The sequence below is a fragment of the Macrobrachium nipponense genome, chromosome 1, assembly GCF_015104395.2.
Source record: "Macrobrachium nipponense isolate FS-2020 chromosome 1, ASM1510439v2, whole genome shotgun sequence".
In the NCBI taxonomy this organism is placed as follows: Eukaryota; Metazoa; Arthropoda; class Malacostraca; order Decapoda; family Palaemonidae; genus Macrobrachium; species Macrobrachium nipponense.
Window position 1 is genome coordinate 172,239,502 of NC_087200.1, and position 13,068 is coordinate 172,252,569.

General features: G+C 39.0%; 1 protein-coding gene across 1 annotated transcript in view; it reads left to right on the top strand.

Moving 5' to 3' along the window:
• The window catches only part of LOC135219835 (uncharacterized), a 71,254-nt gene extending 60,844 nt beyond the window's left edge, over positions 1–10,410 (top strand). The window contains exons 2-9 of the mRNA XM_064256943.1: positions 5,807–6,017; positions 6,217–6,447; positions 6,725–6,887; positions 7,105–7,317; positions 7,913–8,128; positions 8,304–8,471; positions 8,860–9,042; positions 9,316–10,410. Of these exons, the coding sequence (XP_064113013.1) occupies positions 5,807–6,017; positions 6,217–6,447; positions 6,725–6,887; positions 7,105–7,317; positions 7,913–8,128; positions 8,304–8,471; positions 8,860–9,042; positions 9,316–9,612 (1,682 nt within the window). The 3' untranslated portion in view covers positions 9,613–10,410. The remainder of the gene's footprint in view (positions 1–5,806; positions 6,018–6,216; positions 6,448–6,724; positions 6,888–7,104; positions 7,318–7,912; positions 8,129–8,303; positions 8,472–8,859; positions 9,043–9,315) is intronic.
• Positions 10,411–13,068: the final 2,658 nt, after the last annotated feature.

Consider the following 13,068-nt stretch of genomic DNA (forward strand, 5'->3'; position numbering starts at 1 on the left):
TTCAAATCTCTCTCTCTCTCTCTCTCTCTCTCTCTCTCTCGTCCGTCTTCCTCTCCTCTCTCTTTAATATATATATATATATATATATATATAATATATATAATATATATATATATATATATATATATATATATATTTATATATTATCTGTTTGTGTATATTATAGAATTACGTTCACGTCACAAATCCTTTACAGAATGCTACATTGCCACACAAATGTGCCTGCAACTGGCGGCCCCTTCCTTCACGGAACTGATAAATAGACAAAGGCCGTGTAAAAGAGCACAGCGGTGTTTATGAAGCCGAAAGAATCAAGCAAAGCAACCGTTAGAGAGCAAGTCTAACGATGCAATGGATAACGCACGAGTGAGCCATCACAGAAAGTACGCAAAAAATGTGGCGCGTTTGCTTTTGTCACAGGACCTGGCATTCGAAAGCCTTCAAAGCGACGTAGGGGCGTCATTGCCCCCCCCCCCACCCCCCCCCCCCCCCCCCCCCCCCCCCCCCCCCCCCCCCCCCCCCCCCCCCCGCATGGTATAATATTCCGCCCAAGTCTCATCCGTTGCCTCAGTGGAAGAGGTTAAAGATTAACTACGAGGATCAGATACTTAGAAAGCTGTGTTTGTGTGGCCTCTTTACCCTCTTAATTCACTTCTCACTCTGCTCGTGTTTTACATAGTACTACATACATTCTAAAGTAAGCTTTGTTTGTGACTTCGCTGCAGCTTCATTCATTAAAAAGCTCTCTTACGTTCACTTTATTTTATTTAGTTATTTATTTAATTCATTTGGGGGAATTTATGCCATAACTTTGTAAGCCCATTTTATTCAATGCAAAGAGAGAGAGAGAGAGAGAGAGAGAGAGAGTATTTACGTGATCTACTTTTCTATACTATACCATTTGCATGCCTTTCATATGCATTCAGATTAAACTATTAAATGCATTGGCAATTACAATGAGCGAAAATCTTTATATAACAAAAATCATATTAAACGTTTCTGGGAAAGAGTGCTTAGCTTATTAATATAATTTTAATCAGCCAAAACAACGAGAGAGAGAGAGAGAGAGAGAGAGAGAGAGAGAGAGAGAGATTAACTGGCTATTAAAATGTACTGGATCATATATGGACATGAAATAAATTGGGCAGAGCACACGCACACAAGGAAAACCTATGCTGAGTGGCTGACCTCGACCTCGGGCAGACACAAGAAAAAAAAAAAAAAAAGTCGAGATAATTGTCGTGAGAACAGCCGCTTCTTTTGTCAAAAAAAGAGGCGAAAAAAGGAGGTACACGCCAGAGCGAGAATCACAACTGAATAGTCTTGAAAGAAGCATTACAATGGGTGTCTTTGCCATGAGATGAACTTGGAGGGAGGTGTCATTGTGACCAGCTGTGTAGAGAAAAGAGGGAGGAGGATGAGGTCAACTGGAGTGACCCCTGCCTGACCTGTTCTCCTTTTCAAGTGTGAGTTAGTTGTCTGTGGGTAAGGGCGAGTGCACGCATGCGCTCTCCTGCCTCTCTGTTTTTGTCGAGGTGCTTGGGTAGAATCTTTGGCTTTTTAAACGCTTTTTTTTTTTAAAATAAAAAAAAAAATTATACTCACGAAAGCGTGAAGCGTTTATGTGAGCGTGCAGTTTATTCACATCTCGTTAAACTCGATTGCACTAAATGTGTAGGGGCACGTATCTTCACTTTTGAATTTACGGAGGCTTGTTCAGAAGCATTTTCACACATACGTATACATACATAAATACACATAAAGACACACAGTATGTATATATACATACACACAAACCTATATATATATATATATATATATATATATATATATATATATATATATATATATAATATAGCTATGTGTGTTCGTGCATTAGTGAAATATATCAGCATCTTCTTACAGACAAGTATTGTTTGACAAAATTTTAATTTTTCTCCAAGCATTCAAGCTTTACTGCTTCATGACGATTTGAAAAAGAAAATAATGATTACATTAGTCCCTCGGGGGATTAATATGTCAAATTACCAGAAAATAGGGGGCACCAGCGTACCTGGGTATTATATGCGTTTTCCATACGTGTTTACAGAATTGTTTCAATACAAGCATAATAGACACATGGATACGCTATACCTATTTATCTCAAATATATATATAATAACTTACTTCCAACTATTGATATAATTTCTGTTGTTAACATATTTATTTATTTCTTATTTTATGTTTCACTATAGTCTTTTGCAAATACTTAAAACTAGGTCTTTGGCAACTGTACTACCTTTCCGTCCTCATGACGTCACAAAACGCATGCAGGTTCATATTTGTATCAGTACGCTTGATAACGTTTATACGTATAGGTTGACGAAACAGCTGTCGCGTGTAAAAATACTGGAGTAAATGGAAGAACCCCATTATGTGTCCATTTGTAACCTAAACAATGAAGTGAAAGAAATAATTAGAAAATATGAAGCAATACCAAAAAAACTGGTTAACAGTGAAAAAGCCATTCTATTCAATGAATGTTGTATCCATGAAAAATTGTGCCCTAAAAGTGTGTGATATAAATATATATATATATATATATATATATATATATATATATATATATATATATATATATATATATATATATATATATATATTTGTGTGTGTATGTGTGTGTGTGTGTGTGTGTGTGTGTGTGTGTGTGTGTGTGTGTAGATGTGCATGTATATTATCCTTTACAATCTTAACAGACCAACGAACTGCCCCTAAATTTGCATTACTGAATACGAATATTAACAGTTTTATTTCTATCTTGGTTAGGAACGAATGCATACCTCCCTTGCACACTTTCAGGTGTGTAAGATAGCCAATATATTATAATATATTATTCACAAAAACCCAAACAATGGGGTATCTGGAAAACACTATACTGACATAACAATATTGTTCCTATTTTGCGGTAAACCCCAACAAGAGGTTTCACCAGACAGCTCAAAAAAAAACCCAATTTCTTATCATTCAGTCTAGCGAAGACAAAAGACCTCCCAAAGATAAAATGAGTAACTCGAGACAAAAGGAATTTTTTCACCGTGAGAACCGCCGACTTGGGAACATACTGCACACCACACCTTAGTCACCAAAAGTCTAGTATATTACACGCCATTCCAGCCTTCGGATATAGGTTAGTGAGGACAAGCATTTTATAGGTCACAGTCGGTCACTCACCCTACCCCGCCTAGGAACTCAGTGCCCGTGGAGAGGCCTGTACCACTGCCCAGCCCACTCTCTCTCTCTCTTTCTCTCTGGAATGCCCACATGGCATAATGATGCTGTAAGGTTTATTGATACCAACCCGCCGTACCTTTGGTGGGACGCCCCACAATTCTTTTTTTCTTTTTCAGCACTTGGGTGGTTCTATCACACTAAGTTTTACTCTTTGTTTGTCCCTCCGAGCATTTGACATTAACTAACGCAAAGATTCTACAAAACTTAATCTACAGTTGTCGCTTATTTGAAACTATGAAATGTATATATGCATACTAAGATATATCTAAACCTATGTATCATATTCATACTTAATAAAGAAAATCATCTCTCTCTCTCTCTCTCTGAAAAAACGTCTTACTTTTATCTACATTTTATGGAATAAGATACGTTTCTTCTACTCTCTTCTCTCTCTCTCTCTCTCTTCTCTCTCTCTCTCTCTCTCTGAAAAAACGTCTTACTTTTATCTACATTTTATGGAATAAGATACTTCTCTCTCTCTCTCTCTCTCTCTCTCTCTCTCTCTCTCTCTCTCTCTCTCTCTCTCTCTCTCTGAATAAATCGAATCAACTTAACCCACTGAGGCAAGGAAAATGAATTTTTTTTTTCTTTAATCTTACTGTTATTATTTTTCCTTTAATTCATTTATCTAGTTAAATGTCCTTCAGTCTTACATATTCTAAACGCTTGAATTCATAACATGAATGCATGTCAATATCAACCTTAAGAACATTTTCTCTCTCTCTCTCTCTCTCTCTCTCTCTCTATCTCTCTCTCTCTCTCTCTCTCTCTCTCTCTCTCTTCCAGACACACACATACCCAATCCCAAGATGGTTTTTCTGCCAACCCACACAGTTATCTCAGACGACCTACATAATTGGCATCGTTGGTATCTGGCTCTATAAACCGTGGGATTTCTTGTCAAAGGTCACTTCTCGGAGAAATTGCCTTATAAGGTTAAATGCGGATTGCATTTATATTAAATATAGCATGGCGTTACGAAAGATGATTAAAACATGCAATCATTTTCACTTGTGCTAAAAATACATATTAGAACATTTAGCATCTTATAAATCAGATAAAAATAATGGTGGAACGTTTTTACTCGAGTAATAGAAACGTTTTAGCCAAACAAATGAACAAATGTTGAATGGTAATGTGATGTAATTCTGGGGATGCTTTCAATTTAATGGACAGAGGGAACCTTATTAGAAAGCAAACATACTAAAAGATAACTGAGAAAACAAACTGCAATGAATAATGAATAATATGAGCAATATATTTGCTTCTGAAAAGAAAAATAAATGAATGCGTTCACATGGTTGGTAAATAATAAGTTTAAGACGCACTGGCAACTCGTGACAAGGCATTTGTGATGTTTTTGTTACTTTTTTTTACAGCAACGCCAGCGAAAAAAAAATTACCCGTCCATAAATGACAGTTGACATATTAATAAATGTTGATTACACGGATACAGGGATATACACACTCGTAAACATATAAAAGAGACGTGTAATGTATTTGATTCCTTACAAGTGTTGCATGCAAACAGGAAGTAATTTCCTTCGGTTATAATTCCCCACTGATATAAGAATAGAATTCAAAGAATCAATGCAGCACTGAGTAAACGACGTATGTTGATAACAACAAGACTCGTCTCTGAAGCTCGTATAGACTGCAAATAATCAAGCTCAAAATAAAATAGAAATATTAATGACAAATTTTTCTTCGCTTCCATTCCGGGAACAGTAAAACTGGCCGCTATTTAGGATTTTATCTCTATGAAGATCTCTCCTCATTCTTCCTCTTCCCGAGGTCCGTTACAGGAATTGTCTGCCAACTCCCAGTCTACTTTCATCAGAAAATGGTTCTCTTGCTCTATTAGCACGCAAGAATGTGCCCATCCGCGGCCTCCTACCTTCGCATATTTCCATAATGCTTTTATCTTTCGGTGTATCGGCGGAACCTTACGAAAATGGAGAGAGAGAGAGAGAGAGAGAGAGAGAGAGAGAGAGAGAGAGAGAGAGATAATTATCACGAAAATTATTTTAAACTCTACTGATGGCAAAAAGTTGGAAAACTTCATTAAACGTTAAAAGGGAGTGTATGAACCTTTCCATAATGACAATCACTTAAAGAATAACTTTGATGAAACAACTAAAAGGAGGCGTACCAGAAATGAAAGAAAAGTATCAATAAATCGACTAAAACAAACATTAAAAGCCTCTCAAAACCAAATAAGGTACCTGAAAAAACTTTTCCTACAGTCCTCAAAACACAAACATAAATAGAAAATCGGCGAACGACTTTGACCGAACTGAAACATCCTAACTAAATCAATCAAAGATGAATCTAAATTGAATGACAAGACCCACGAAATTACCAACCATAACGATGACCACAGCATTGCTTCCCAAACTGAAGGGCAACCCTCATAACGACAACAGCAACGACTAGACTTAAGAATTAAATATGATTAAATTGAAACGTGCCATGAAAAACCTCACCGACCGCTCTGAGACACAGCCTCTAATGTTCTCGTTCTCTCTTCACACAGGTGGATTAGCTGTGTCCCAGTTCCCAGTATTCACTTTGTACGCCCAGAAGGTGTGCTTGCCCCCAGGGAGGTCAGCGTGCCCTACCGCCTGGGCATACGAGACGGTGCCAGGCTTGGGACTGACAGGACTGTTCGCTTCTGAGAAGAGGCCGGCCGACAGCCGAACAGCTTGTGCCTCCATGTGCATCCTGGAGAGTCAGTTCAAATGCAGGTGGGTGATATCCAGAGGTTGTGCAGAACGAAGATATATATTTGATTCTTTTCACTCGCGATTCAATTGCTGTTAGGAGAAACAGCTAAACATATACATATATATTCAAACATTGAATGATTAACTTTACATACATAATATCTGCAGTGTTCTAACTTCCTTCTATTATATTTCCCTTAAAAAAATTAAAAAAACACAGGTCTGCCTCCTTCAACGCAGCCAGCAAGACTTGCACCATGTCCCAAATCGACCGGAACATGGCAGGCAGGAAGAAGCTCTTGGCAATCCGGTCGGACGACGACTACATGGAAGTGAGCTGCGTGCCAAAGCCAGAGAAGATGTGCGAATTCCAGAGCCTGCGCGGCCGCATCCTCAAGACGGTGGATGCCGTCTTCCAAGACGTCGACAGCGCCGAAGAGTGCAGGAGCAGGTAAAATGCCGGTTGAACGTTCATGTGTATTGGGTAGAAGGAGAAAACACGAGAACGCGAGACAGACCTTGGGCTGTCGTAGAGTCCCGTACATTCAGATGGGAGTATGAGCGATACTGATCCCTGATCAACCTTGTAGTACCTCATAAAGTAACTACGGCTTTAGAGGACTGAAAATCTAAAAGCTAATTACTCAATAACGATAAATCTGGGAAACAGACCAAATAATTTTGAAGTTTCCAACGTTCAACTAATTAAAACAAATTCTTTCCACCAGATGCTCTAACTCCAGCTTCACCTGCTATTCCTACGACTTCATGTCTGCCGGAGAGAAAATCTGCCGACTTTCTCACCACTCCTCTGCCACACTGGCCCACATCCAGGAACCTTACCTGGATATCGAAAATGCCACCACACACGAAATGCAGTCATGCTACCAGGTGAGGCTCAGGCAATGAAAACGAGAAGGGTGGAGCTTTTGAGAACTGCATCCTTCTCTTGTTTGTCTGGTTCTCAAGTACTATAACGGTTTTATCATGCATATACCTGCACATACATATACACAACTATCTATATGAGCCCGTATGGATACATTTATCGGTACTGACAGGTCATGTTTTATGAAACCAGCGGTCCTGATTATCAATCTCTCCTCAGATCACTGTAGAATGCAGAGGAAACGAGATGTTGGCCAAGATCTCTACTTCGACTCTCTTCGACGGCAAAGTTTACGCGAAGGACAGACCCAACAGCTGCGTCATGGACGTGCGCAATGCAACCGATTTTGAGATGATCCTGCCTTACAATGACGTCAACTGTGACGTCGTCCAGGACGGACCAGGAATCTTCTCTTCCAACATCGTTATCCAGGTGGGCAGAACGAACGGGAGACTGCAATGACACGAAACACGCAGTGTCATCTATTAATCGTTTCGTGTGTCATTTGTGTCATTTCCACTAACGAAGTCTCTTCAGACACAGCTCTGTTTATAATCACAGTTTCTCGATCATTTCCTCCTACAACACCAGCCGCCCTGGTTCCGCAACTATTCACTTCAGTAAAATGACTATCAAGCTTATTTTTGACTACTGGAAGAAAAGTTTTTGCTCGCAAAACCTTTTTGATGCCAGGGAAGAAGAGTGGGTAACCACTTTATCACTTCTATAGGAAAATTAATCGATAAAAACGATTTATATTTTATTGAATATTCTTATACCTTTTCAGTTGCCTTTACTTGTTTAGACTCTGCAACTGTTCAATATCAATTTGAAAAGTACCTTTTACTCATTATATTTTTATTGTATGATAAGTAGTACTTAGAACTATATTACTAATTCAGATGGCTCATTCAATTCTATTTTCGTAGTATTACTCTCCAACAAATTTTCCTCAAAGAAATTCCTATGATACCATCAAATTCCACCACCCAAATATCTGACACCAATTATTCCCGCCCATCTCCAGCACCACGACATGATCGTGACCTCGGCTGACCTGGGTCTGGCCCTGCACTGCAAGTACGACCTCGTCAACAAGACTGTCACAAACTCTCTCATCTCGGGACTGGAAGTCAAAGGAGCCGTCGACACGGCCGAGTTCTTCCAGGAAACCGTCGTCGAATCTCCCAATGTTGTCATGAGGGTCACCGATCGCAAGGGAGCTGACATCTTCACAGCACAGGTCAGGGATAATCTTTATATATATAGTACAGACATAAATACATGCACACGTACGTACATACGCATAGAAAATATAATATGCAATATAATTTTTCAATCAAAGGATCTTTAGTCACTGAACGACCTACTCGACAAAACAAAATCGATAACCTCACGGTAAACTTGCAAATCCTCAGGTGGGCGACAACTTGGCTCTGCGATTCGAGATCACAGACAAAAATACCCCTTACGAGATCTTCGTCCGCGATCTTGTGGCCATGGACGGCCAGGACAACTCCGAGATCCTTCTCCTGGACGAGAATGGTTGCGCCACTGATCCTACCATCATGCAGTCCGTGGTTCAGGTGAGACGGGGGATATCCATCAGGATTTCGTCTAACAGTTCGGCTTCCATATGCAGAGTTCTGAAGTAGTGTCTGGATGTTTGTGCATATGTCATTTTAAAGAGGGGTTTGCAATTCAAAAGCTAATTACCTTTACAAAGTTGATAACTACTTAGTTATTAAAACAGATTGAATGTACAGATACAAAATACAGAAATATCTATCTGTGTGTGTGTGTGTGTGTGTGTGTGTGAGAGAGAGAGAGAGAGAGAGAGAGAGAGAGAGAGAGAGAGAGAGAGAGAGAGAGAGAGAGAGACTATAGGAAAAAATAGAGATCAGGCACAGGAAAGAATGTCTCCATTTCAATAACACAAGGCAACTCACTCTCGATCATCCCTTCCCCGAGCAGGTGGACAGGGGCGTCGTACTGCAAGCTCCTTTCCAGGCTTTCAAATTCCCAGCCTCCGACGTGGTGCAATTCCGAGCCGTAGTTACGCCCTGCCTTCCCACTTGCGAGGCCTACCAATGCGACGTCCAGGGATTCGACGGAGTCGCCCGAAGCGAGATATCCTACGGAAGGAAGAAGAGAGCGGTAAGAAAAATACTACTGCTGTTGTTCTCATGGTTGCTGAATAGTCACCATCAGTGAGGGATCAATGATTCTGGTTGAGTGATAAAAAGTTTCCCTGCATGTCCGGCAATAAATTGCAACATGCAACAAACTGGCGTTATAACTGATATATAGTCACTGTCATACTGCAACTTATACGGGTAACTTACGTGTAATCCACATTAAAGCTAAAAGACAACGCGTAGAAAAGTAAAAATATAATGAGGAATGACTGAACATTTTCTACATTCGCAGGTCCAAGACACGGAGATCATGGTGGCCCAGTCCGTGCACATCACAGACAAGTTCCAGTTCGCCTCCGCCATGCAGGAGGAGGTGGAAGTGGAGGCGGCAGAGGGCTCCTGCTCCTCCTTCACGGGCGTGGTGGTGGCCATCGCCCTCTTCCTCCTGGCGCAGCTGGTGCTCCTGATGGCGTGGAGCTACCTGTGGCACAAGAAGAGAGCCACCAAGCAGATCGACCCTTCCCCTCCCCCCCACTACTTCGGCACCACGTCGTCCAGAACGTCCTCCACAACATATCTCTCCAATTAAATCCTGCGCCCCGTCGCCTCCTCCTCCTCCTTCATTTGTTTAACAGTCTACGTTCTCTCTTCTCTCGAGTTCTTCAGAACACTCATCTGATGAAACCGAGCGAGGAAACATTCATTCATTTTCATTTTAGTTTCCCCTATTAGGAGTTTGTTATACATGGCGTAACTGAATGATATACCATTTCCGTTTTCTATAAATGAACGGCATGGTCAATCGCTAATACCTCTCGTATTTGTTGTTACGCAGTCCTGCAGTTCATGTGAACGGAAGCTTTTACCTGCCTGAAGAAAGTAGCATAATTGTACCAAGAAACGATCATCACAGCAGTCAATTATGTCTAATGTAAAGGTTACTCAGCATGTATGACAAATGCACGTTAACATGGGCATCATTAGGAATATGATCTACATATCGTTATCAACCAGACAAGGCTTTGGAGCTTTGTGAAGGGCATAGAATATTTATTTATTTCCTTACCATACAAACTTTAGCTTAATTTAATTTTGGACCCTAGAATTCCCTATCAAGCAACTTCTATGTCATTAACGTATTTATTTATTTATTTTGTGCTGCAAACATCACTACGATCACTTTTGGGATATGCTCTGCTTTGCTGTCTATAGCCGTCTTTTGGTTTTGTTATAAAATATGAATAGAGAAAACGATAGGTAAAAAGGTGCTACTGGTTCGCGATTTTTCTGTAAAATTGCAATTATATGAAATGTACCTGATTTACCACAAACGAAATTAACACAAACATCAATTTTAAAACGCACACACACACACATATGTATATATATATATATATGTATATATATATATATATATATATATATATATATATATATATATATATATATATATATATATATATATATATATATATATATAACATATGCAAGCTGCAAGTATTCCTCACATACTAAAAAAATATGACCCGTAAGTCCTGTTTATTTGAACACATGCAAATAGAGTAAAAACGCCTCACGTTCTGTCAATGAAAGACAAAGCAGATCTTCCAATTGTGATGTGTGTTTGCAAGCATTCTTCGGTTTATTTTATCTCCTGCAAATATTTCTTTAGGTTGATGCTCTTACAAATAAACATTAAGAACACACTCGACCATGAATGCATTTGCAAACGTATATTCAAGAATCTTTACCCGAGAAATAATTTAGTATACTGTAAGATGATTTAGGAATCATCTCGACATTTCAGGATGTGGAAAGGTTACACGTAAGTAAAGCTGATTTAAAAAGTGAATATCCGCGCATTGTTGTAAGAGTGCTGCTGCATAAGTACATACTTCATTACATTGTCTATGGTGGCTAGATATCAATGAAACGCAACAGCAGGGACATGGGTTAGTGCGCGAATATATAACGTACAGCATTCACTTATAGACACCCAAGTGAACAACGTCTCAAACGCTCAAAATCTTGTTGCAGAAAACAAGTCACAATCCTGCAAACTTTAACAGAAGAAACAAACTGACTAAGAAAATAACATTTCACGATTTACTCTGCTGAACCTCAAACAGAAAAGCATGACAAAATACTCTTGCGGGAAATGAAAGACAGTATACGAAAAGTGATGTTATTTCTTATTCTTTAAACAAAGACTAACGTTAAACTAACACATAATGTCCGAATTCATTAGGTCCTAATATGAGTGAATGTTTACATGCAGAGAATTTATTATATTCGGTAATCTAGGCGCCTTAGAAGTGTTATAAATCAGTTTGTGTCCCTCCACTACAGGCTGAGGATATTTCGGACAATTGATCATCTTCATCTGAAATGAGGTGGCGTGTTTAAATATATCTATAATTATCTATTGCTTAATTGTTTATATGTGCCATTGTGTTCACATTTTTTATATTTGTTTACATACTTTTAGTGATACCGCGTCAAAGTTGCTGAATACCAAGCAATGAATACATTTTTGCCGCGGGCAACATTATTAACGGATTTTGCTATGTTTAGCACCTGTACACTAAATATAGCAGCGTTAGTTACGTCAGATTTTTCTTTGGTATAGAAAGGAGATCCAGGGACATTTAAATGATCTACGTTGACAAAAGGGCATTTCTTTTTAGGTTAATGGGCATTTTCTTGTTTTCTTCTTTAGGGATTAGTTATTTATTGTTTTATTATCCATGTTAATTTATTGTTATACGTTGACCCGAAGACGAAAAATAAAAATGTGGTATTGTAACAATGCGTTTTCTTTTCATGGTGCCTTAAGAATAATTGCTCGTGAAATGGTCATTTGCCCAACTAGTGAAGAGCGCTCCTGACAGGTTCCTTGGCATTTCCCAGTTGTCAGTTAGTAAGTCACGAGGAAAATATATGAAGTGTTTTATGAGTACCAAAGTGCGCTCTGGAGCATGGAATGAGTTCCCCTGGAAAATAAAAGATGAATCTTATATAGACCAGCAGTGTTACATACGAAATACAAGAACGAGACACGAGGATTACTGTTTTGATATGAATGCAAAAGTTGGTCGGAACACTCAAGATAAAGAGGATGCAATGGGCAAGACTGCAAAGGGAAATGGGATGCAATTTGTAAGCTTTTATGCTCTAAATAATTTGCGACCTGGAGGCACAATTTCCAGCAAATGCACATCCATAATACACTTGGACATCACCAGATCGCCAGGCTGCAGTCATAGAAACTCCATTAATAAAGAGTGGTAAAGATCACAGGAATGTTAGTAGCTACAGAGAAACAAGATATCGGCAGCGATCAACTTTTCATTGTTTTACTAAAGATGAAATTCAAAGTACCCAACATAAAGGTTCATACAATGATTACGTTTGATACAGTAAAGCTTTTATAAGATGAAAAACGAGAGTCTTTTACATTTTCAGTTCTTGAAACCACATCTGTGGAGCAGAATTGGTTTAAATCAAGAATGTCTATCAGTCTGCTTGGAAAAGAAAAGGTGGGATATGGAGTAACAAGACAGAAACCTTAGATAGCAAATGAACCCTGAAATATAATATAGTACACCAAAGAGAAAAGTTACATGCAAACAAATTTCAGGGAGGTGATGGACAACGCAAAAAAGAGCGTTGAAATACTCAAGTCAAGGTTGTGAAGATAACGAACATCACGAAGAGGTAAGAGAATATTTAGACAAACAGGTTGGTGATGTTGGGAAAGCAATGCACTTAAGGGGTAGCGCTGGTGTTTGGGTAGCCTGCAGAAGATACCCATGGTGAAAAGAAAGAGAGAAAAATTACCGTAAAAAGGAGGGATAGGGCAATTATTATCAGAAGGAAAGAAAGGCAATGAGATATGGGGCATAATTAGATTGAAGATAAAAGGCTGACGTAGGCAATATTTAAACTATATTTTACGTTAGTGTGTGATATCTAAAAATCCCTTCCAATGGCTTTCGTTGATTACAAGGCTTTTGACAGCATCCACAGATCATAAATATGGAAT